Source organism: Mirounga leonina, unplaced genomic scaffold, assembly GCF_011800145.1.
Source record: "Mirounga leonina isolate KUSES-001 unplaced genomic scaffold, KU_Mleo_1.0 Mir_260, whole genome shotgun sequence".
Lineage (NCBI taxonomy): Eukaryota > Metazoa > Chordata > Mammalia > Carnivora > Phocidae > Mirounga > Mirounga leonina.
Genome location: NW_023270642.1, coordinates 2,805,617 through 2,832,872, shown reverse-complemented (window position 1 = coordinate 2,832,872; position 27,256 = coordinate 2,805,617). Strand labels below are relative to the sequence as shown.

General features: G+C 40.5%; 1 protein-coding gene across 2 annotated transcripts in view; it reads right to left on the bottom strand.

Moving 5' to 3' along the window:
* CCNY (cyclin Y) overlaps positions 1-27,256 on the bottom strand; it is a 226,184-nt gene that overhangs the window by 32,351 nt on the left and 166,577 nt on the right. For both annotated transcript variants that reach the window (XM_035029604.1, XM_035029603.1), the window contains exons 4-7: positions 10,475-10,575; positions 4,726-4,761; positions 3,558-3,615; positions 3,355-3,474 (exon numbers count right to left, since the gene is read on the bottom strand). In XM_035029604.1, the coding sequence (XP_034885495.1) occupies positions 3,355-3,474; positions 3,558-3,615; positions 4,726-4,761; positions 10,475-10,575 (315 nt within the window). The remainder of the gene's footprint in view (positions 1-3,354; positions 3,475-3,557; positions 3,616-4,725; positions 4,762-10,474; positions 10,576-27,256) is intronic.

Below are 27,256 nucleotides of genomic sequence, written 5' to 3'. Positions count from 1 at the left end.
TAAAACTCCCGGGGTAGGGGAAGACTATAGCAAATAGCTCCTGAATGCTCCCTATGTTTCAGGCAAAGTGCAAAGCACATCAACACCACTTTCGTTTACTTCAGCAGTAAGCAGTTCTCACTACACTTACTTTGACATTTAATATTTATTAGGTACCCGGCTGTGTTCTGATGTTGGTCACATTGCAGTGAACAAGAAAGACAGAAAGATTTTTTAAAAACCTCTTAATCATGGAACTTATAAACAAAATAAGATAAATGAGTAAAACCTAAAGAACGTTAATTGGTGATAAGTGCTATGAAGAAAAACAAAGTAGGAAATTATGAGAAGGGAATGTGGGGGAGGAGGGAGGTTACAATTTAAAGTATGATGGCCCCATGGACGTGCCCTATGAGCAAGGCTTGAAGGAAGGCAGGGTGGCGCCACACGCCTATCTGGGAAAGAGGATTCCAGGCAGTGGTGTCAAGTGCCAAAGTCCCAAGGCAGGTAGTGGTATGTGCAGGAAGAGAGGCAGCGGAGTCGAAATGAGAGGTGGCCTAATCCTGCTATAGGTCACATGAGGGCCTTCTTTGTGTCTTCCTCGGAGGAAGATGGGGAACCACTGGAGGTTTTGAACAGAGTGAGAAAAACAATGACTCAGGACAGAGCTCTGGGCCCTCTGTCCTATCACCTCTGGGTCATGACTGACTGTTCTGACCCAAAGGAACTGGGCCAATCACTGATGAAGCCAATCAAAATTTATCCCCTCTCCAAAATCTGAACTAAACACAAGAGGCTGAATTAGCCAGTGTTGGGCCTTAAATGAAAAAGTGATGGACAGTCAAGGTTAGGACAGTTACTTCCCTGCCACGTCCACCCGACCAGAAGCCAACTTGAAATTCAATACTGGAAACCCAAAAGGAGGAGCAGAGACAAGAAGAGGCAGCCCGAGAGAGAGGGACGGACAAAGGAACCTGCTGTAGGGTGAGGACAGGGATATATGGGACTCCTGAACCTTCCAATAAATCTCCTGCCTTGGACTCTTTGTGTGGGTCTCCCATCCTTATAATCAAAATCCCTGGCTTAGACAGGGAGCTATATTTTGTTATCCAAGTAGCACACGTGGGACTGAAAAGGCTGTCTGTTCCTGGCTCTAAGTTTAACCCAGCTCTAATAACTCCTGAGGGAAAGGATGGGCTACAGAGGGGCAGCTGACGCCATGGCCTTCCGCCCAACCCCGGCCTCCCCCAGCTGTTGCTGGGAATATGACACAATGCCCCTAGGTGAAAACTTATCAGAAATCGGCAAGGTGCGATTTCAGTTACTTCATCCTCTTTTTAATTTCCTCATGTGTCAGTACCAGTGGCAGAGCTTTTCGAATATTCTGCTAGGCTAAATGACACATTTAGTGATATTAAGTTATTGTTACTCTTTTAGAACCAAGTTAATTAAGCCGTGAAATACTTGTTTGAGTTAACTAGGTTCTGGGTATTTGAAGGTCCTGGAAGCTCTCTTACCACAGGCAGGCTGCAGTTTTGTTACTTGTGGGCAACAGGGCCAGGGCTAACTGCTGTCCTCCCCCCACCACCCAGCCTCCTCCTGGGCAGCATGCCAAGATGCCAAGAGAATGCCCAGGAGAAAGGCAGAGATTAATGCTTCTCTGTCAACTCTCGACTAAACCTGTTCTGAATGGCTGCTTCTAATTCCAAGGGACACAGGGAAGGGAAGAATTACCACACAAGGGTCCCGCTCAGAGCATGCATCTATGTGCCTTCTGCCCACAGGCATGCAGGCTGACTCTCAGCTGCCACCAGAGAACTGGTCTGCAGTGCTGTACCCACTACGTGGGACCCCAAAGCTGCTCATCTTTAGGTTATAACTACCAAGACCCCAATACAAGCTAATCTCCTGCTAAGCCACCAGTTTATCTAACAAGACAAGTGAAAATTTCAGTAGTTACAATTACTGACAAAAATGCACCACTCCTACAGCACTCCAAAGACATGAATCAACCAATCCTCCCTGTCACCCTTGGAAATGGAATGCACTTTAGATGTTCTCTCAACATTTTGGCTGAAGTTGGGAAAGTGGCAGGGATTAAAATCTCAGCCCTCTGTCTTCCACAGGACACTAACCTCTTCATGCTAATACATCTAAACAATCAGGTCACAGGTCATAATTTCCTTAGGAATTAAAGGTAAAAAAAAATCACCACCATGTTCCACCTGCAGCAGCTTCAAAATAAATCTTTCTTCATGGCGTGAAAGTTTAGTAATAACCTCATCCATGGTTTCATCTGGTTTTCTTACCCTTCTTTTCTCTTTATCACCATTTCCCTTGACAACAATTTCAACCCTGTTTCCCTGCTGCATGTTTTTGTAAGAACTTGAAATCCTTTGGGGGAACAAACCTAAGCAATAAATATATTTCTCAAATGGGAATGAAGAACCTAGAATCATTCCAAATCACCCAATGATTACTTGCTGAATGTCTGTTTTACCCAAGAGGTGGCAAGTTCAGTGAGAGAAAGAGTGAACACACAATTGGATGAACCAATGAATGAATAAACAGGTTTACTGTTGAATTAGCTGAAGGCCACAAAGCTCTTAGTGTGGCAAAGATACAAAGGGTCCTTGGGTGGCCTGTAAATTTTCTAGTAGACAATAATCTCTTCTCAGAAGCAACAGGGAATGGCTTTCTGCTCTCCCTCCGGGAGGGCTCACTCACAGGCAGAGCTAACTTCTTACCTGAGTTGCACGCAACATAAAAGGTCAGTGAGAATGTGTTCCACTGTCAATCTATTTCCCAAATGAGATTTGACCTAAATAGCCCCTAAAATTTTAAGAATCTAAGTAAGATTATAGATTTTTATCGCTGAGTCTTAAAGTGCAGATTACGTCATGTTGTCTCTGAATATCTTACACATTATTGTCACAAAAATCACAAAAGACAAGGCAGTAATATATAGTACTTCTTCCTGTACAGGTAGGTATTCATATAGGATGTATGTGTTCATCACATCCTATTAATGTCATTAAAACCTTTGCAAGGAATCAACAATAGGAAACCTGGACGTTAGTAGGGAGCAAGTGGCCTTGGTCCTTCTTATTCCCCTTTTAGCCCAAGGTTTTACTTATGTTCATTTAATGTTTCAAGTTTTGAATGTGATTTTACAACTGACTTTAGGTGGGGACTGTCGAACAGACTTCACACCCTCTTTTGGGAGATCCATTCTCTATTCTCCCAGGAAAAAAAAAAAAAAAGACAACCTTGAAAGCAAAGATGTAGTTCCCTTAAGGTACCTGGTGAGACTCCCTGCTTGCACCCCACCCCAGTGATCTAGAGAATGGTTGCAGTCATTGTGAAGGCACTCACCAGGGTGACAATGGCACATTCGGCCGTCAGCTGAGCAGCACTGAACAGTGTCCGAACAAACCGGTAAATCTGCTTCTGCTCTGGGTTGTGTTTATCATAATCTGGTGGCACTTCGGATTTCTGGGGAAGGAAATATTTTCAGATGACTGGCCGCCCAATAAAAACAAAAGAGAAATAATTAATCACCAGAAGGAGGAGATTACCGAGAGAGGGTGAAGGTTTTCATCAAAAATATCTAAGAGCATCCTTCCATCTGGGTCCCTGGTGGGGAAAATAAGAGAAAATGGAGTTTACTTTCTGCAAGAATGTCATTCAAAATAAAATAAAAATATATTTTGATTTAACACATTTCAAGAAACTGAAGTCAATGTTAAATGTTGGAGATGCTATTGGTTATCCACAAATAATAATTTTTCTTGTGTACAATATTTAATCATTTTTATTTAAACTGTCTACGAAATAAAGGTTATAAACCACATTTAGCTGAATTAACCTAAGCAAAAAAATCTAGATTTTCATTTTCTGAGTTTTCAAATGAACCAAATTTAAGCAAGTGACAAACTTCTTTAAACATCTTGCTTCTCAGCAAAGGCTAATGGATATGCTTAAACCATCACTACATGGTAGCTGAAAGGAAAGAAGTGCAAGGGTAAAAATGAACATTCAGTGTGCCCTAGAAATTTATTTGAAATTTTCATAACATGAAACTTAAACACTTGTTTCACAATTTTATACTGAAAAACAAGAGGTGATGTGTAGAAAAGGTTAACTCAGTAACCCATACATCTATAAAAGAATGGCTGGTTGTTACAAGGCCAGTAAATGTCATTTAAAGTGGTGACTTGCACTGTAAGCACAGTGCCTTGAGCTGGGCACTGGAGACCAACAGCACTTCACCAGCCAAGGGTCTACTTTCATCTGTTTTATGTCATCTGACTTCTAAGAGAGAGAAGGTTTCTACTACATTAAAATAGTTTATGTCTAAATTTACACCAAAGTTTCTTCTAATTTAAAACTATAAACATTTTTTCTCATGTTGAAGTTGCACATAGTAAATGTTTAAAATAATATTTTATAAAAGAAAGAATGTTTAAGCAAATTACACAGAAAATCAAGAGAAAAAGGAAGCTGGGCATTATCAAGAAGATTTGTTCTGTTCTGTTGGCTTCAAACACAAACACCCATTTGGTTTCCTCTGATTCAGCACTTACCTAGGAAGTTTGGTAAATTATACTAACTAGAAATTCCAGGAAAACATGAGTAAAGTATACAAAGGCTGAAGCAACTACAACATAAAAGAAAAAAAAATAGGAAAAACATAATATGAGATAATGTGTAATGTTTTTAGCAAAAAATTAATCATCCACATACCTGTTTTTGATGTGGTAATATATTGCGAGAGCTACACTGTAAAATAAAATGCAGGGTTCAATATTTTGTAAGCATATTCAAAATGTTATATGTTATCTTTCTGACCATAAATATTTAAATTGAAGTAAAAGTCAAACGATCTACCTGAACAGTCCCATTTAATTCAGAATACTGATCAAGAAATCACACTCTTCAAAGGAAATCAATCTTGTACTCATTCCCATAAATATTAAATCTTTTCCAGGAATACCAAAACTTCAAGAGGTATTTAGAAACAAATTCTCTTTCTACTTGAAATTTTAAGCTTTCTTACTTGTAAAATACAGGCACTATGTAAAAACAGGCACTACAAATCAAACACCATTGGAAATTTCCAACTTAGTACACCTCCTAGTTTAGAAAAATTGTGGTTTATTTATAAGTACCAAAAAAATGTGAGTATCACCCACAGTGGTTTGCTGTTTTTTGTTTTTTCTTAAATCAATAACCTCTTGGCAATCCACCTAACTTATTCATCCACTTGCTGAAATAATACTGTAACTCTTATTTGTAACACTACCTTAAAATTTTATTTTACATTTTAAAGAATGTGAATTTAATGAAAACACTCCCCTCCCCTGAATATTTTTTTTCCAAGTAACGTTTTTCTGGTTTAAAAAAACGCATTATATTCATATTGTAGAACTTTTGGAAAATATAGAAAGTATATATGTAAAAAAGTAAACCCTCTGCCCAAAGATGACTACTATTAGCTTGAGATATTTAGATATCTATTCCTACCTATAAATTATATGTGTAAACAGGTTTGCATACTACTTTTGTCATTAATATTTTTCTTACCATTAAAATATGCTTTAAGACATGATTTTAAATGGCTGGTTACATTCCACTGTATAGCTGCTGAATAATTAACTACTCCCCCTACTACTCAACTTGTTTCTAGTATTTTGCAATTATAATTAACACCGTATTGATATCTTCATAGACAAATACTTGTGCAACCTGGGACTATATCATTTCCCTAAGAAAACACTCTGTAGTTGAAATTACCCAATCTGAAGTCATTAATAATCATAAGGCTCCCCACACACACTGCCAACTATTTTTGCAGAAAAAGTGTGCCAGTGTACTTCCCCACCAGTGTTTGCTGCAACCTCATCCTTGCTGACACTTACCTTGAATATTCTGAAAAACGGTTCTCCAACTGGAGAGGTAAAGAAGTGTACTTGTTTTCAATGTGAGTTCAATGTGAGTGCTTTCAATGATCACCTATCAAGTTAGCAGGGTTATTCATGTTAACTGGCCAATATATTTTTTTTAATTTCCTCTTCTGTAAGCTGTCTAAATAAATCATTCCACTATTTTTGTTTTACTTTAAAATTTATCGAGGAGAACAAAATTTATTTTTTAAGCTTCTAACAGTATCACTAACTGGCTGCATCAGATTGTGCTCTGGGTACTCAGAGCACAGAAACTGCCATCCGGGGCATCAAGACGCAGGTGGAGGGCTCAGTCCTAAACATTTCAGCTTACTCAGCGTTGGATTCCAAACAGCTCAGAGGCTTACCTATGACTTCCTATGACAACAGACAAGAAATCACTCGTCTTTCAAGTCTCTCTCTCTCTCTCTGGACCTATTCATTCATATGATTTCAGCTGAGTGTTAAAAGTTCTCGTGAGCAAATGGCAATATATTCTCTTTCTCCTAACATCTTCAAGAGTATCCAAGCTAACAAAGGAATTGTAACTGGGGTAAAAGGGCTTCAGAATTAAAAATAAAAATAATACAGTTTTCAAGCATACGTTAACAGCCCTGTGATGAAAAACAGCAGATGTTATCAACTCTATTTCATAAATGAGAAAAATTCAGGTTCAGACACTGGATGCCAGGATTTCTGACTGGTGGTTTGGGGCCCTTTCGTGCTACCACGTTGCCTCTGGGGAAAAGGAAGAAATTACCATTTAATTTGTTTAATAGTCATGCTGTGATGACTTTTTTCTAATCTAATGTCAGAGTTATATTGATGTTTCGTATGACTGGATTTGCTGTAGTGACTAGGTTCATCGCTTCAAGGGAGCATGACACAGGAAAAGGATTTCTGGATGGAGAGTCAGAACCACCTGGGTTTAAAACCTGGCTCCTTCATTTATTAGAGTGCATTTACCTCCCAGAGCCTACATCTCCTCACCAAAAAATTAGGACAATTCAACCTATATTACACAGCTATTAGCATAACCACACAAAATATACAAAAGAATCATTCAAACAAAGGTCATGATTATTATGCTTATTCCCCTAGCAATAATTTCATCTCAAGGGGTGTTTTTGCTTCTGCAAATCGAGTGCAATCTTCAGGGTCCCAAGGTCACTATCTTCTGAATCTCCCAAGCCAAAAGCAAGATTGGACATCATCATGGCCTTAGACTCAGGAAAAATAGAGCAACAAGGTAGGACAATTTCCCCTCAAGGTTACATCCCGAAGACTAAGAAAACAAGCTCAGAATTCACATACAGCACAGCTCCATGGGCCAGTTTAGTTGGTCATATTGAAAGAAGTGATTCTGGGGGCACAGGGCAGTCCGCTGAAAATCAGTCCCACACTTTGGGCTTCGGAGGCCTCGTCAGTTCTGCTACATTCTCAGAAAATGGTGAGGTCTCACCAAAGATGGGCTGGGGTCAAACCAGAAGTACATTTGGACCAAAGGGTTTGCTCAACTGCTTTTGCCACATAGCTGGGTATAAAGAAATGCTATTTTCTTGACCAAGAAAACAAAACAGATTTGTGACTGCTGGCCTTGTACTTGTCCTCTTACCTAGCAAAGCATATGACAATCCTAAAATCTCTGAAGACCAAGAGGTGGTGGGTTCTGGCAGCACAACGCAGCTGAGCCAAGGGGGTGGAGGCAGGTGGGCAAGCAGCTCTCTCCAACCCTCAGAAGCCAAGGACCATGGGTGATGTGGCCAGTGGCGTGCATGGGGCTCCCTACTGGCCCTCCACCCTTTTCTCTAATCGTCATTCCTATGCCTGCTATAGGATTTTTAAGGGGGAGATGGAGGTCGGCTGCAGAGGCATGTGGGTTGGTTAGCAAATGCTAAATTCAAACCACAGCTGTTGGCATTTAGGGGAAAGATGGGAAAATCAAGTTCTCAGAAATTATGTCTATGAAAAGAATGAGCACAGAATACCCAAACTTGCTACACTTAAGACTTTTCGTTCACTGTTAGAACAGCACTTGACCCTCCATGCATTCCTCAACTAGAATCTGTAAATACGTTTGTTCCTTTTGGCAGCCCACAATTTACAGAAGGGTTTTCTTTTAAAAATTAAGTTAGAAATCGATGTTCAGAACTCAGAGGATTTTCTCAAAGAAACAAGGTCATACTTGCAAGTTCAGCCCACAGATACTCACCATGTCCACAGTGAAGCCCAAGAGTATTAATGGTTTGGGTATTTTTAATGTCCCAGGGGAGGCGACCAAGAAAAGGGCTTGGATTTAGGGAAAGCAGAAGAAGCAAAAAAGGAAAATAGGAGTTTCCTTTTGATAGGTGTAGGATAAGTTTTAGGTACAATTTCAGAATAGGAGGGCATTCGGATTTAGCTTCTTCCTATCCTGCTTTTTGACACTGCTCCTTCTTCTGAGCATCCCTTTCCCCTTACACCATCAAAGACCCTGGCTAAAGTTCAGCCAGACCTGATAACACCTTGAAATGTTTTTTACTCTTTAGCCCCCTGATTATAACCCAGCCAAGTGGGAGATGCAGGCATTTACAGGGAAGGATTCTAATGGTACTACTTCAGTTAGGGCCCACCCTGCTTCCAGGTCCAAAATACACATTTTGAAGAAGACGGCACTTTTTAAAATAAATGAATTACTGACTAAAGGAATTTCAGGTGGTGCAAAGAAAATGTCTTCTGGATCAGGGAAGTCACAGTATCAATATTGAATGTTTTGTTTCAACAGTCTACTCTTTAACTGGGCCAGCTTTTAGCTCTTTTTACTCCACGTATTAACCTATAATTTAAAAGTTTCAAGTGAACTTTGGTGGGGGAGAGGAGAGCAACTGTGCACTTACATCAGGAATTCTCAAACTTGGCTGCCTACTAGAATCTCCTAGGGAGGGTGTTAAAAATCCAGATACCAGATCTGTAGGGCAAGACATCAAATGTCACTGTGCTTTCCAGCTCCCAGAGGACTCCAGGGTGTAGCCAGGGCTTGGAACCACTGGTTTGCACAGCAGCACATTTATAACTTAGGGGACATGGAACTATCAAAGTGTTAGCCAGTTTTCCCACCAGGCTCCTAAGTGACTATGTTACAATCAGTGGCAATTTTAAGTTGTCCAAGGGGGAAGTGTTGAAAAACTGAATGGGATCCATTTGTAAATCCCAAGAGCTCCTGCTGGCCCTGAAAGGGAAGGTGCCTCTGCTCTACCTGGCCTCCCTTCGCATCCAAGAGGGTCCCGGGATTAAAGGGAAGTTAGCAGCTTTCATTCCAGGGTCTCCGGAACTTGTGCAAATGTCAGCCGCCTTCCGCTGCTCTCCACAATTACTAATGATTTACTCTAGAAACTACTTCCAAGAGCTACTGTACTTCCTATTTCCTGGCAGTAAACCATGGCCCCAAGGCTAGGACATGCATACCTTTTTCCAGCTGCAAATGTGGACCGTTTGGGTTTATGCCCGCTTGTCATTTATCAAGCCCTTAAATGCCAAGGTAATAAGGGAAGAAGTTGCATTTCTATTTCAATCTCAGAAAACATGCGGCCCTTGAGGACACAAGGCAGCCTCCCTCCAAGTGGTCCCATTCCCCCCGCCTCCCGGAGTGGCTGCTTTCCACAGAAGACTGACACAGTCCCTGCTGCCTGACTGAGACTGGGATTTACTGTCACATATGGTCACACTCAGAATAGGGCTTCTAAGCCTGAAAACATGGCCCACTGAAATGAAAGAATACTTCTTATTCAGAAATTTAAACACTTAACATCAGACACTAACTTGGCCTGTTGTTAACTGTGTAATTTCTTAAAACACATATAGAAATAAAATAACCCAGGTTTTTTGCAGTTGAAATGATAACTACAGACCCCAGCACATCAGGTTTTGTGATCTCTGTCGAAGGCCATTATTATCACAATGCTAATGGAACATCATAAGAAACAAGTGTTCCTTCCCTCTTACCTCCCATTTTAAAATAAGGAAACTGAAGCCCAAAAGGGAAAGGAGTTTATCCAAAGACTCCCCCCTTCCTCCCTTAAGCCTCACTTTAAAACAAGGTTCCAAAGAGAAGGGTCTTACCCAAACCCTCCCTGTTGCTGAGAGAGCCAAGATCAGAACTCAGATCTCTCGATTCTGGGCAAATACACCGTCACCGTCGGGCCTGCTTTCTACTGTAGCCCTGAGGCATAAATGGGACCACAAAAGACCCACTTTATTTCAAAGGTAAAATATTAGTTGAGTTATTCCAGGATGGCTTTAATAAAGAGTGGGAAGGTAGAAATCAAATACATGTGTTCATCTACATTTAAAATAATTTTTAAATTTGGTCTTTTATGTAAATGGTAATGTGCTCAAATATTTTGAACACCCCACATTTTAACTACCAAGATCACTTTTTAAACAGATTTCCTCAATAGTCAATGGCCTCCTCCAGCCCAATCTTACCACTTCCAGACCCCACAACCAGCCAGTTAGCTGTCAGGTTAAGGAACAGAAAAAGCATTCAGTTAAGCAAAAATGAGTATACCCACCATTTAATTGTATACTTGAGGTTTGGTTGACTGACTGTGCTATCATCTAGGAAAATAGTGGAGCAGGAACTGTATTTCCTCGCTATTTGTCCTGGAGGATGCTAGAAAACAATGGCAACAAGACAGGACAATTAAGTGGGACTCCAAATTCTTCCAAGAAACATCATCCCCTTAAAACTTGATATCAGACCACAGATGAAAAATGTCTTAGCAAGAAATAATAATACCACCAGCAAGAACAGTACAAAAACACTTTCTTCATACAATGAAATCCCTTGTTCTTCTACATGTAGAAGTCACTACCACCACTGCTAGTCCCAAACCTCCTTCACTGGGAGAACAGTACTCTCTTGCAAGGAAGCACCAAAAAGTGTTTTGCAGGGTCCATAAAAATCACCTGCCCTGGGGCCTGTGTGAAACAATTAGTACACTGCTCATTACACCAGTGAAAGCCCCTAATTAAGGCAGCATCCTGGTTTTATGCATCAAGATGAAGGCAAGAGACAACTGTACCCATTTTCTTTATTCTTGGGGTACAGCTGATTTGGAGGCCATGGAAAATGCAGCCAATGTAAATTTAGATCTCCTGGTTAATCAGCTTGAATTCAGGAGGTGAAGTTATAAAGAAAAAAGTATTGCTTTGTTAGGGGCGAAACACATTTTAAAGAGGAAGATTATCTGATACTTTTGAAAATACAACCAATGGATGACCTTCAGGTAGTGCCTGTTCTGTCTTATGACTGGTTCTTTCACAAATGTAAAAACTTTGGGCTCTCTGAAGCACCTCAGCACTGAGTACTACTTCTGAAAGGTACTGGTAAAGAAAACAGAATTTAAATTATACACTGATGACATCTAACTGAATACTAAATAGATTTTTGCCAATATGTGGGCGATAGGATTAGTAGACATTACTCCAGATAATTCTTATTCAAAAGCAAGTTAGGAAAAAAAAAAACAAAAACAAATCACCCAAACAAGTTTCCATTTGTCTGGTGCTATGTTGACAGTCTAAGAGGCATTTTCAGCAACTGATGCAAATAATCCCTTCAGAGCTAATAAAACTGGCTGCCTCAAGTGCCCATCTGCAATAAAATCCTGTGTCCACACTTCACAAATGTAAAGGAAGCCTTAAAGCTAATCAGAGACCAAAGGCCCTATTCCACACTTTAAAATTTACTTTATATTTAATCATGTTTCCTCTGTAATAAAATTAGGAAAATATGCAATAGCCTGAGAAATACAAAACCAATGTTATAAACAGAATCTCTCCTCAAAACTAAGTAATAAATGGTAATAGTCACGATTTCAAGTGTCCAGTTCCTTAGACCACAGCTAGAGGGCACTGCACTACCGAAACATTATAACCCTCCCTGGCACTGGTTTATAAATAGCATGTGGGTCAGAAGGAAATAACCAAAGTCAGGAAATTCAGTTCTCAGGCTTTCCTTCATAAGTTCACACTGTTTTGTGCCTGTGTAAGGAAAGGGCACAAAAAAACTTGCGAAGTTCAAGTTACAATTTGAATGTCAATTTTAAAATGGCATTTTCATATCTATCAAATTAATCATAACATTCTCATTACGACAATCCAAAGACACTAAAAATAATTTTTTCTCTTCTTAAGCTCTTATAGCAATCATATTTAAGTCACACAAAACACATTAAAAACTCAGAACATAATACAGCTATTAATACAGGTGGCAAGCTTTTAAAGGTCTTATGAAATTTTCCCCATGGGTGTAAAACCTACTACAAACAAAATCTCAACAGATATTATGTTTAACACAAAAATTCAGTAATTAATTGATGTTAATGAATTTTTAGAGACACGGGGTAACTTTAGATATAATCCCAACAATAAAGCAAAAGGACAATAATAATTCACTTTATTTTGTGTGGTTTCAACTATTCCTTCTGACACAAATTTCTCAGGATTAAAATGTGATAGGAACTGCGAAGAATAAATAGTTTCCCTAAGAAAACATGAGCATGGGTGTCAAGGAGAGGATATGAGACAGGTGAACATCATCCACATCCCTTTGCAGTCTAAGAAACTCCCTCCGTGAGCCCACGGGCAGGCACACCCCCAGGCGCACACAGTCCCCTAAGGGTCAGAGGGTTACCTGAAAGCAGCCCCACAGAACGGCAGCATCGCAGCACTCAGGGCTGGCGTGCCACAGCCCTCAGTTTGCCAGGGGAACACCAACTAAGCTTTCAAACTCTACAACAACGTCTAAATTGAATACAAATCCTCAGTATTGAGTTATAAAGATTTTTAGTTGCAGGGTGCCTCATCAGTCTATAATACCATTTGGGTGTTAAATCACTTGTTGAATGTCAGGACTACAAGATTCAGAGAATGTGTACTTCTCTGGATCTGAAATCCATGTCACTAAAAGGTTCAAATAATTAGAATCCTGCAGCAAAAAAGCTCTTGCCTCTGGGGTTGCTCTCCTGCTCTGGTTTCTGTTTTGAACTGTTCTGTGTAGCAGAGGGAAGGGAGAGCCAGCCCAGGCACCAACACCTTCCGACGAGCAGCACCAATGTGTATCCTGCAACACAGACAGCTGGAAGTGTCTGTGAAGCCTCTGAAGCATCAGAGACACATGTACATTCACAGAAAGTGTGTTCTCATTTGTTAAATATTTTGAATAAGCACATGGTGCACCAGATACATGGTTCTCAGTTTTAATATTATATAGCATAATACTACATTAATTTAGTCATCCCATGATTCTGAAAAGTCCATATGCTCGTACATGTGTATGTTTGGCACATCTAAAATCTTCCAATTAGGTTTCAGTCTTGCTCATAAATAACATGGCCACATGATGCGCTGGAGAGCTGCAGTCAAGAAGACAGATGCTAGAGTGGCAACTGCAGGTGCGAGCTAATATTTATAAAGTGCTTAGAGAAGGGCCAGCATATGAGAAGCATTACATCAGTCCTTGTTAAATAAAAAGTACATTAAACATGTCAAAAAAGAAGTGCTGTGAATTGTGCAAGACTGTTGAATCCCAGACCTGTACCTCTGAAACAAAAAATACAATATATGTTAAAAAAAAAAAAAAAGAAGAAGAAGATAGCAGGAGGGGAAGAATGAAGGGGGGGGGAATCGGAGGGGGAGACGAACCATGAGAGACAATGGACTCTGAAAAACAAACTGAGGGTTCTAGAGGGGAGAGGGGTGGGAGGATGGGTTAGCCTGGTGATGGGTATTGAGGAGGGCACATTCTGCATGGAGCACTGGGTGTTATGCACAAACAATGAATCATGGAACACTACATCAAAAACTAATGATGTAATGTATGGGGATTAACATAACAATAAAAATTTTTTTAAAAAACATGTCAAAAAAGTGATAGGAATGCTTTTTTATGCTAATGTCTGTAACTTATTAGAAATATACCGAAGAAAATACCTAAGACAACATTTTACTGGAAAAGGAAGGGCACAGCAGTATCGTTAGCTGGCTCAGACAGATGGTACCAAGAATGACAGTCTTGGCGAAAGAGCAGATACTATAATGTCAACCACAAACTGCTTGGAAGAGCAGCAGAGAACAGTCCAATCAGTGAGAAGCCCAATTATGGATTTTAAGGAAATAAATGCTCTAAACTATTATTCAAAATATTTTAATAAAAATTTTTATCTTTGAAATAGTGTATATTTTACAAATTAAGTAATAAATACGTGGAATAAAACTTTTTAGAACTGGAGTGAAGATCGTCTAGTCCACCTATTCACATAATGTCCACAGTATAAAATAACCTATTTACACCCAGATCCATTAACAGACAATTGTTGGACTGTGTATTTAAGAAGGTTTTATTGAAGAGTTATCATGTGTCCCAAATAATGAGATCATCCCTTTCTGTGATTCCAATTAGATGTCTGTCAGATACAAAGATATGTAGATGCACACGCCCGTGCGCGCACACACATACACACACACAGACAATCCAAGTGCAGAACAAAGAGAAATGGTACAGGGATAAGACTGACACTGGACCCTCCACAATGACCAGAAATCCTTCTCCCAAGTATTCCAACCCCCACCTTCTTCTCAGATCCTCTGTTGGCTGCCTCATGCTGAGCTCCCACAGCACCACGCATTGCAGAGAACTGAGAGCCCATCGGGCAGCATCCACCCTACTGCTTCTTCCTCCCTTGCAAACAAACATGTAGTACTGCCCCCCTCACCTCCAGTGGAAGACCTACCATTCTCCAGGCCAGGGCTAGGTAATGACTCTGCTTCTTCAAATTTTCTAGAAGTTGGCTCACACTCCACATGCAATACCCATTCACAAAGAACCCCGAACCGCTATTGTAATGAGTACTTTCCAGTCCTAGCTCTCTCCTAGTTTCCTTCTATTTTTCTGGCTAGTAGGTCCCTTTTTGTGGACTCCATTTCTCTGAACTCCCTGGGAGGTGACAGTCTTTTCTTCTCCCTGTATACTCTCTCCCTAGGGGGTCCTCCTATAGTCTCATTAGTTCAACTTCCTTCTACTCTCCTTTGAGTCCCAAATCTCTCCTCTTTGGCAAAACCTCTCTTCCAAGCTCTCCACCTAAATGTTCCTCATAGGCACCTCAAATGACAAACGAATCTCTTCTTCCATTCAATTAATAATGGCTTAAAACCAGAAACCCACACATATTTTGTCTTTCCTTTGGTATCCTTGCATCAAGTACTATTAATTCTACCTCCTAAATACATTTCAAAAGCATTTTCCTGTACATCCCTCCAGCCACTAACTGGTATATGAATGGCCTCCATCACTTCTCACCTGTATTACTGCAAAAGCCATCCTGTCTCTAGGCTCATTCCTCTCCAAACCAGTCTCCCTCTGATGCTACTGTGATCTTTTTACAAAGCAAATCAGATCATGTCACCTCCCTGCTTAAATGATTCAGAGGTTCTCCATTGCAGGGAGGAGACATTCATCATCTCTTCATGTCCCCAGGTCATCACTCACTTCTTCCTTCCACATACACTACACTTAGATATAATTAAACGGTGACATGATGACAGTAACAACAACAACTTTTATTTAATGGCCATCAAATAAAAGCCAACAGTATTCTGGATACTTTACATGTGTTCATTTACAGCTCACAAACCCCTAGCAAGGCAGGCAGAATTCTCATTTTATAGGTAAGTCAAAGGAGCAAAATTAAGTAATGTTTCCAAGGTCAAATCTAAGATGCCAGAGTTCACATCTGTGAACACATCTGTCTGACTCCAAAGTCCATGCCTTCCTACCAACAGCAGAAAGGAGAGTGCCATGTATTAAAAAGCTGGCAAAAAGGAGCTCATGGCAAGGGCTCTTGCCAACGGACAGAGAAATAACGACACGCTCAGGACACATTGCAGCGGAGCAGTGGCTGGCAAAACAAAAGGGCCAAAGCCCTGGCCCTCTTGTGGTCCTGCTAGGAGCTAATATGGATGAGACACTCCAGTACAAGTGAAGCAAGAGCATGCTGAAGTCTGAAAGCCTAGAGTTCAGGTTGTAGCTCTGCCACTGATCGGTTACATAAACTTGGGCAAGTTAGTTAAGTAGGAGATGACATGTCCTGGCTTGCTGGGGACAGTCCGAGTTTGCCCGCTGTCCTTGAGTAACCAACAACAGCATCCCTTTTCACACTCAACAGTGTCCCGTTCAGGCAATAAATTATAAGGTCACTATATGCTTTACCTCCCCAAGCTTCAATGTCTTCATCTATAAAATATGGAGAGCTCATTGTGGTGCTGTGAGGGCTATCCCAGGGTAACACCTGGAGTGCTGAGCACATGGACATGCTCAACGAGTATTATTAAGTCACTTAATAACACTTAGTCTCTGTGCTTTAACTTCCCATTTTCAATGGTTGGACAAAACTGACCTACTATTTCTTAGGGTTTGTTAGGATCAAATAAAAATAAAGCATTAGGAAATATGAGGTAATATTAGTAGAGGAAAAAAAGTTGTAAAAGTTTGAAAAACAAATAAAATCTTCAAAAATGAAAGTTCCCTCATTTTTTTTAAGCCATGACCTTCATTGAGAAGGCTAGTTTCCCAGAACACAGAGAAATGAAATTTGCACTACTATTCCTTTATTAAGAATTAACTGAAGGACTGATGTGTGCAAAATATATGTGGGAAGAGCAAGGAGAGGTGGACAAAGGGGCTGGGGTGCCCACAGCCACCACCTGCCACCCCACCTGAACACTCATGATGTGTAGATAGCCTCATAAAACCATGAAGGCAGGGTGTGGTAGTTCCCTCGTTAGATTAAGAAAGTATCTTTGCCCAAGTCACACAGCCAATATGGAGTGGATACAAGGACATTCTGTGCAATTTCCAAGTCCACACAAACCCTCTTATCCAAGAGGGCAGAACCACTCACAGCTGAGACCAGCATCCTTCCAATACCACCACAGGCCTCAGAGACCCAATGACAAAATAACAGAATAAACAAAAGGAAGACCCCTCGTTTCTGATCTCAAGGTATTAACAAACTAATATTCCATGGAAAGAAAAAGGGAGACTGAACAGCTTTTAGCAGGATCAATTTTTTATAGCAGGAAAAAACAAGTTCTGAAAAACTAAAAGAAAAAGCAAACATCCATGGAATTAAGAACCGAAGCAGACAAAATCATTAATATGAAAACAGAAAATAAACCAACATTGGATTTCAAGAACAAAAATGGGGCAAATGCCAGCACTGAGGTCAAATTATGCTCTACTGTGAGTCATGCATGCTGTCACTACAAAATAATTACATTCATAATGTACTTCAATCCCAGGTCAAATCTTGGCTTTATTATGGCTCAGTGCACCAACTCTACAACGAGAAGTACTTTTTGTCATTAAATTTCTGGCTGTGAGGCAAAATTCAGAAATATAATCTTTTAGGTCTGGCACTATCTGAGGTAGAGAGATTTTCCTGACAGCACTGAGGGCTGCGTACTGAGGATGTGCGGCGCAGCCCTGGGCCTCCCAACCCCTCCGGAGGCTTCCGCAGGGCAACTAGCACAGTGTGTATTTACTGCTCCCTGGGTCCTTTCTGCAGCTACAAAAGAAAGAGAGATTCATTTTCCAAATAACATTTTTTTCTATTACTTCATTTCTTAAATGCAATGGCATATACAGTCCAGGCTGTATTTTCTGGGTAGGGTGGGGTGGGAAATGAGCATATTCCAGAATGCTGGGGGTAAAGTAGGGTGGATGTTTATCCAATGTAGGTCTTAAAATTTTTAATTTACAGAAAGACTCAAAAATAGGTTAGACTTGCCTCAGAATATAAGAAATTCAAGTTTCTTTCCTACTTCATTTGAGCTCACTCTTCTACATAATTAGGAAACTGTCGCAGAAGCTCAAATATGCACAATGCAAATGTTTAAGGGCCCACACATATCCTATCTCCATTGCCATTCATAACTATCCTGCGAGACAGTTCTGGGAGGTAAGCAATAGCAATCCTCTTTATGGGTGACAGAATCGAAGTGCTTTACCAAGTCACACAAGAACTGGGCATCACAAAGGGGAGCTCTGTCAGAGCAATCAGAATTCAGGCCACCTGACTCCTTTTTTTTTTTTTTTTAAAGATTTTATTTATTTATTCATGAGAGAGAGAGAGAGGCAGAGGGAGAAGCAGACTTCCCACAGAGCGGGGAGCCCGATGCGGGACTCGATCCCAGGACTCCGGGACCATGACCTGAGCCGAAGGCAGACGCTTAACCATCTGAGCCACCCAGGCGCCCCAGGCCACCTGACTCCTAATAAAGTGTTCTTGCTACACCAACTTGTTCTTAAGCATCATCCCTTCAAAATTCTCAATGAATGCAGGTATAGTCATATTGGTAAAAATGTTCCCGGTTCCTGAAGGTAATTTCTTCTCTTGGGAAAAGTTTAAAAAGTAAAACGGAAGTAAAGAAAAAATAAGAGTTGCGATTTGAAGAAACAAGTAGCTAATTGTTGATCAGAGTTTAAAACTGAATTCATAAAACTGCAGACACAGGGGCGCCTGGGTGGCTCAGTTGGTTAAGCCACTGCCTTCGGCTCAGGTCATGATCCTGGAGTCCCGGGATCGAGTCCCACGTCGGGCTCCCTGCTCGGCGGGGAGTCTGCTTCTCCCTCTGACCCTCCCCTTCTCATGCTCTCTCTCTCTATCTCATTCTCTCTCTCAAATAAATAAATAAAATCTTTAAAAAAAAAAAAAACAACTGCAGACACAATATGAAAAGCCAAAGACCAGCTACTTTGAAAAACAGTTTGGCAATTCCTCAAAATGTTAAATATAGAATGGCCATATATCCCAGCAATTCTACTCCTAGGTATATGCCCAAGAGAAATGAAAATATATGTCCACACAAAAACCCGTACAAGAATGTTCATAGCAGCATCATTCATAATAGCCAAAAGGTGGAAACAACCCAAATGTCCATCAACTGATGAATGGATAGATAAAATATGGCCTAGCCACACGATGGAATAGTATTTGCCATAAAAAGGAATGGAGTTCTAATATAAACTAATTCAATGTGGATGCACCCTGAAAACATGCTACCGAAAGAAGTCTGTCACAAAAGGCTACATAATGTACGATTAGATTTCTATGAAATGTCCAGAAGGGATAAATCTGTAGAGGCAGGAAGCAGAGTTGTGGTTGCCAGGAGCTGGGGGGAGAGGAAGAACAGAGTGACTGCTGATAAATACAAGGTTTCTTTCTGGGGTAATGAGTACATTCTAAAATTGACTGTGGTAATGGTTGCACAACTCTATGAATATACTAAAAACCATTAAATTGTATACTTTAAATAGGTGAATTTTGTGGTATGTAAATTATATCCCAATAAAGCTGGTTTTTTAAAAATAAATTTTTCATAGAAGGAAAAAAATAGTTAAAAACCAAAAGCAAGAAAACACCTGATGGGATGGACTAGAACTGGAAATTAAAGTATCAGTAGGAATTAATGATTTCTAAAATGTCTCTTTCCTAGCCATGTTTGCTAAATGGGCCAGTGAGAAACACTGATGCCCAGCACCGAGGAGTACAATGAATTCTAGATCTGGGTTTCTAATACTCTTGTCACTGGGGCTGGCGGGGGGGGTGGGGGGGTGGGGACCAGGGCTCCCTGGAAAAATGGCTGATTCCAGGGCTGACCCAGGAGGTACAAGGTGAGCCTAAAACATCTTACTGTACTAAAAAGCAAGAAAGTGCTCAAAAAAAATGATGGGGGCATGCAGCAAGAACACAGAGCCAGTTTGAAAAGACTGACACTAGACAATCTAGGGAAATATGAGCATCAAAATAATTAAGGACAGAAATGGCTATCATTGAAAAAACAGAAATCCAGAAGTCCATACTAAAGGTGGATGGCAGAATGGGTGGATGGGAAGAAAGGGTTCCCCTGAGAACAGAATAATGACTGCCACATGGGGAGGAAGCAATGGGGCTGGAAAATTAGCATTCTGCAACCAAAATATAAAGACTAGTTCAAGCAAGAATGATCAATAGATGCTAAATCTGGGGTTGAAGATAAGGACCAGGATATTTGCATGGCCCATAGACTGACTGCTTATTAGTTGGCAGGGGGAATGTCGTTAAATACTGGGTAGAGAATCTGGACAGCTCCTTGCAGGGTGATCACAATCAACATCACCAATGAAGTCAGAAGGATATTGTGTCTCCAGATTTGAAACACGAAGAAGTGCAAGGGAGCATTCCATGAAGTATTCTGGCTGCAAATGCTTTCCTAAATCCTTCAGACAAATCCAAAATGAGAAGCATTCTGTTAAAAAAAAAAAAAAAAACAGGGGTGTCTGCGTGGCTCAGTCATTAAGCGTCTGCCTTCAGCTCAGGTCATGATCCCAGGGCCCTGGGATCGAGCCCCGCATCTCAGGCTCCCTGCTCAGTGGGGAGTCTGCTTCTCCCTCTCCCACTCCTCTTGCTTGTGTTCCCTCTCTTGCTGTGTCTCTATCTCTCTGTCAAATAAATAAATAAAATCTTTAAAAAAAAAACAAGTTGGGGCACCTGGGTGCTTCAGTCAGTTAAACATCTGACTCTTGGTTTCAGCTCAGGTCATGATCTCACAGGTCTTGAGACTGAGCCCTGTGCTGGGCTCCATGCTAAGCGGGGAGTCTGCTGGAAGATTCCCTCCCTCTGCCCCTTCCCCCCCACCCCCGCTTCAAATAAATAAATAAATAAATCTTTAAAAAACCAACCAAACAAAAACACCTGGCCCTGTATTCTTCAACAATGTCAGCATCATGAAAGACAAAGAAAGGCTTAGGATCTCTCCAGATTAAAGGACACTGAGGGGCACACCCACTAAATGCCATGTGTGATCCTGGATTGAAAGCAGTACCAGAGAAAAACATGCTACACAGGACATTATGGGGCCACTTACCACAGCTGGATTATGGACAGTTAATTAAAAAGAATTTTACCAATGTTAAATTCTTGCTTTTGATAACAATATTTTAGTTATACAGAGAATAACCTTGTTCTTAGGAAATACACAGTAGAGTATTAGGATGTAAAGGGAATGATGCAGATAATCTACTCCCAAACATTTCAGAAGAAAATATATAGAATAATGATTAGAGGATGGGTAGAAAGTGATAAAACACTGGCTTAAAAGTGGTAAATCTAGGTAAAGGGTATACAGGAATTTTTTGTACTATTATTATTACAACTTCTATAAGTTTGAAATTTTTCCCAAAAAAGTTAAATATATATATGTGTAAAAGTTGTATGTGTTTATATGACTACATAACATACATAACACATATAACTTTATGTAACATACATATGTATAACAACGTTTATATAAAGTAAAAGAACAGACTAACACAGAGATGCTGGCGGCGGGGGGAGACTCTGCTTAAAGAGTAAGGGGCAAGAGAGTCTGCTTCTTAAAGGGCTCTTCGGGCAAAGTCCTTGCTCTTTCTCAGACTTCCTGTTTTTTCTTTGCTTTCTCTACTCTAGAAATCCCTAAGCAAGGTGATGAAGTTGAAACTGAAGCAAAAGGTGAAAACTAAAATGGCACAGTAAAGAGGGTGCCTGTCCAGCTCACGTGAGGAACAGCTGTGTCCCCTCTACCCTTAGTAAATGACAACAAAGGAACTGGGAAGTCACAGACTGAAGTCATATAAGAACAGCTCCTTCCAGCCATACAACAGTGTCTAAGCAATGTGAAAACCAGGCAACCATGATCAAGAATTTGTGCTGTCTTACTCACAGATGAGATCCTGACAGCATATACAAAAGATCATGGTTTCAAACAGAGCAACTCCCACCAACAATATGCTGTGAAGTTTCTAGGACAAATCCTAACTCTGGTTTAGTGACCCCTTTACTTGTGTGTCTTAACAAGGACAATGTAGTTTTCAAAATGACCTACGAAGGCACCAGGAAAGCAATTCCACCTGTTAGCTATCCTGTATTTGTATACACCATTACATTTTACAAGCCGCACTTTATTTGTGCCACATAATAAGAGTGACCAAATGAAGAAAGGGTGGGTGAGGAGCAAACAGGAGACAAACAGGACAAGACAAGAGAAAGTGTTTTATAGATATAACCAAGACACTCAAGGACCTGACACCTTACACGAACTTATCTCTATCAACATTATCAGTGTGGGGGCGCCTGGGTGGCTCAGTTGGTTAAGCGACTGCCTTCGGCTCAGGTCATGATCCTGGAGTCCCTGGATCGAGTCCCGCATCGGGCTCCCTGCTCAGCGGGGGGTCTGCTTCTCCCTCTGACCCTCCTCCCTCTCCTGCTCTCTGTCTCTCATTCTCTCTCTCTCAAATAAATAAATAAAATCTTAAAAAAAAAAAAAAAACATTATCAGTGTGTACACCATTATCATTTCTAGATTCTCTTAAAAAAAAAGAGATAAAATAACAAAGTGTGCCCCCTATTTCAACATCCTGTGTCAAGAAGAATGAGTGTGTGAGAGCCAGAATATCTAAGGTTCCCTCAGTGAGCTGTGAAAATCCTATATTCTTGTATTACTACAACTTCCCTATAAATTTGAAATTATTTCAAAATATAGGTTGGATCCTTTGATCTTCCTGGACTTTTAAAATGTTACTGAGATTAAAATCTTAGTGAGGCTTCTTTCACACCGTCCAAGCATATTGTATTGATGCCAACATAGCAGTTACTCAATAAATTTGTGTTCTATTAAGAGCAAATTTCCCAAAAAGGCAAAGCAAGGTTTCGAATTTTTTAAATTTCAGTTCCTGGATCAAACTCACTTCATTCTTGGACTTTTACGGCTTAAACAGGTGTAGAGTATAACAGAATAGACATCCTTTGAGAAGGAATCTACTATCCCATTCAAAGCTAGATGGCAGAAATCAATTCAGAATTTATCTACTTAAGAAGACTATCAACTCTCTACACAGCAGTATTCCCAAAGTTGAAGAGAATATATTCCACCCTGATCTTTACAATTATGAAAACACTGTACCCGTACTCAAAATACCAGAAAGACTTTTGTCAGTTTTGGTACTGAACTTGGAAAATTAAACAGAATTTATCTATATTCCAAGAGGCAGTAACAGTAATAACATCAACATATTTATATGGTGTTACAATTAGTTTGCAAATCACCTTCCTTTCCATTGTAACATTTGAGTCAGGTAAGCCAGGAATTATGTCCTATTCTATGAGACAGGAGAACTGAGACTTCCAGACTTTTTCAAGGTCCCCAAATTATCAGGTGGTAGGTCTAGAGCTTTGGCAAAATCCTTTTGGTTCTAAGTCCAGCTAACAGTGTGACTATTGCTTAACTGATATGTAACACCCTATAGTTACTTTATTCTCTCACGAAGTTTCTAGAAATATCATCTATTTCATTATTAAGACAAATATTGTAATTGTTTTTCATGAGACTAAGGTAGTCCAGCCACTCAACTTCTGATTCATTCTTTTTATTATTTTTTAAAGATTTTATTTATTTATTTGACAGAGAGAGAGAGAGAGACAGCAAGAGAGGGAACACAAGCAGGGGGAGTGGGAGAGGGAGAAGCAGGCTTCCTGCTGAGCAGGGAGCCCGATGTGGGGCTCCATCCCAGGACCCTGGGATCATGACCAGAGTCGAAGGCAGACGCTTAACAACTGAGCCACCCAGGCGCCCCTGATTCATTCTTTTTAAATTTCTTTTCAACTTCTTAGAATGATCCATTCACTTTAGGTATGCTGTCACCAAATGGCAAGAGGATGTCACAGAAAAATTAGGCCAAAGTAAAAGGCATAAGTTTTCCCTCAGTTTCAACAGTGATTCTAGACTCCACACACCTGCAACGCCACTCACAATTTATAAGAGATCTTCACATTTTAATTAAAAGATTCATTAAAATAGCTAACCTTAAAGAAAAAGCAAAGCCAAAACTTTAGCAAATGTTGAATAAAGTACAAACTTTAAATAAAGCTCTTTACCCAACCCTCTTTTAAAAACCTAAGTGTCTTTCATAATGTATTATATTTTCCAACAACTGTTAATATAATTACATCTAAAACACAGATAACGACTGAGCCACCCAGGCGCCCCCTAAGTGTCTGCCTTCGGCTCAGGTCATGATCCCAGGATCCTGGGATCAAGCCCCACATTGGGCTCCCTGCTCAGCGGGAAACCTGCTTCTCCCTCTCCCACTCCCCCCTGCTTGTGTTCCCTCTCTTGCTGTCTCTCTCTCTGTCAAATAAATAAAAATCTTTAAAAAAATAATAAAACAGATAGATGCTGAGTAGAATATTAATCTTTAAAATTCACCTGACTTAACTGTCAAAATACCTAGAGAGGTTTATCCTCAAATGGTTTCAAGCTTTAAAACCTATAATAATTCTTTCAGAAGCAGCCTCCTTTCACTTAATCTTATGTCTGTCCTGGCTCTTCTGAGCCAGTTAAAGGCCCATCTCTTTTCCAGCCTGGGTGGTGTTCCATTCTCAACTGATCCTTTCCCTACATAATATTCCCCAAATCTACTCCTGTCGCTTGCTAAGGTGTTGCTAGCTGGGAGCCAGAAAAGCCGAATTCTCCTCCAACTAGTAGAAGTCACCACTATCCAGAAGTAGAGCTGACCACCCCCACCGTTCTAAAAATGGCTTACCTACAACAGCCACTGCTTTCTTTGTTCGTTAGCAGTAGCCTCTTCGTAGATTATCTTAGCAACGTGTACTAAATATGTTCTTCAGAAACTTGAAGGAGAAATTAAAGAAACAACATCCCTCACAATAAAGCAAATAAAAAATAAAGAGGCTTTATAAGCAAGGGCAAAGAATAACTGTTATTCCACAGTTCAACAACAAATTAGATTACAAATTTTAGTTAGGGCCCATATTCAGAAATGAGTCCTACAAAAGATTCTATAAAAATTTAATTATAAATGTCATCTCTAACTTTAGATAAATAAGCTTAACAACCTCCATCCAAATGGGAACTGGCATCATCCTCTGAGAAGCATACAGGATGAGAGCTAAGAGGGGAGTTCTGGCCAGACCACCCGGTTCCCAATCCCGGGCCTGCTGCTTATTTGCCTAACTTCTTTGTGCCTCACTTTCCTCATCTGTAAAATGGAAATGATAAATTGTACCTACCCAGAATGGCTACTAAGGAGGTTCAACTAATTAGAACAGACCCTGGCACAAACAGAGTAAAGTACTCAAGAGACGACCACTGCTGCTCCTGATGAGGAGGAGGAGGACTTACCCTTTGTCTAGTGTCTAACTTAACCTCCCAAGTGTCTCAAAACCTGAAAAGCACAGCTGGTTTATTAGCCTAATTGAATCTGTAGTAATTTCACTCAAATTATATTCTAGTTGGTTGGAATGGCACATTCCAGTGACTTTTCCCAGCGCAGCCAGAACCAATATGCTACTTTGCAACTAGGTCTGTTCACAGACTGGAGGGTCACGCTGTTACACAGTCATCAACACAGAGATTTCTTTTCTATAGGAACAAGCACATGAAAGCAGACTTCAACAACTGTGTGATTTCACTCTGTGTCAGGAGATGAGATGTTTTACAGAGGTGTGAGGGCTGAGCTGGGTTACAGTGCATAGCCTACCATTCTCATCCATATGCTCGGTCCAAGAGATATGTACTCCATGTGTGCCAGGACTGCACACCACACAAAGTGTGAGGTTACGTGGGAGAAAGTATACAAACAGATCTGCGGATTAGCACTTAGAGAGTACATCTCTGTCTCATTAGCCACAATCACAATAGCTGGCATGGACAAACTCCTGTCCTCCTCTTTCTTCAAAACACCTTTAATAGAGCTGCAATGACCAGGAAAGGTAACTTGTCTGCAGTCTGAGCTCTTCTCTCTTCCTTGCAAGTTCCTTGTCAGATGTGCTAATAATGAGTCAGAGAGTACCCGAGGGCACCCAGCAGGCAAAGAAATGAAAAGTAAGGATTTATAAAATTAGTTCAAATCACTCAAATTTCTATGTCTAAGTATATACTGCTTTTTTAATAAGGTATATGTTTTCCTTGCGACATAAATTTTAATTTCATAGATGCTTTATACACTGATGCTTCAAAATTTGAGAAGGCCAGGGAAGAGCTCACGAATGTTTCAGAATCCAATAAAAGGGGTGCCTGGGTGGCTCAGTCGTTAGAGTCTGCCTTCAGCTCGGGTCATGATCCCAGGGTCCTGGGATCTAGTCCCGCATCGGGCTCCCTGCTCAGCAGGGAGCCTGCTTCTCCCTCTCCCACTCCCCCTGCTTGTGTTCCCTCTCTTGCTGTCTCTCTCTCTGTGTCAAATAAATAAATAAAATCTTAAAAAAAAAAAAGAATCCAATAAAAACTACAGACCCTCTCTCTGACCCTTCAAACACCATATAGGCATGTATATCCTGACTCTGCCAATCTCCTAAGGGCCAAGCATGGAGCCCCTTTGAGAGCGTGGGTCCAGCTTATGAATTTCTTTTCAACTGCATTTTGTGCAGATTTCCAAAAGGCAGGGAAGGCAAAATATAGCTTTAAGTCTCTTTAACACAGCTTCAGTGCCAAATACTTCAAAATCCACAAATATTTAAAGGCAGACAATCTAGAAATTCTCAGAAAAACCCTTATAAGGTCAAATACATCATTCTTCTTTTCAATATGAGAATTTATAGCATACTTATTTTGGCAATTCACCTACTTCATCATTCCATACCTCAGAGAGACAGTTTTTTTTCCTAAATAAAGAGGCATATATTTAGAGGGAGAGGAAAGTGGCAGGTCTTCACACTCCTGAGAGGTACAAGTTGGGGGTCACCGGGTGGGGAGGTGTTAGTGGGAGGGTGGACAGAGCAGAGATGGAGCCAGCCAGCTGCACCTGCTGCTCAAGGAAGAACAACGAAGTATCTCAAAGAGACACCTTATGCCTGGCCAGCAGATGATGGAGACACTGCTCAGAACTGGCCAAAAGACTAGAGCTGAATTTTTTTTAAATCCTTTTAAAACTAAAATGTTATCAAGTTTATTCTTTCTGTGAGCACCCAAAGAACAAAGAGACTCTACTGGACCTATAAATACCAATTAAGGAGAAGAAAGTGTGTGTGGAGGCAGATAGCCTCACAGAAACAATTATGGGTTTATTCAAATAGAAGTGAATTACAGGGAGAAAAATAGTAATTTGGGGGTGGGGTAGAAGAAGGAAAGAATTGGAAATTTAAAAGAAGTGGCTTTCATTTGGACCTGCATAGATGTGCTGTGGTACTGTTCACACACATCTTCCCAGAACAAGAGCAGTGCGGGGCTTCTGGAAAAACACTTCGGACAGTGGAAATAAC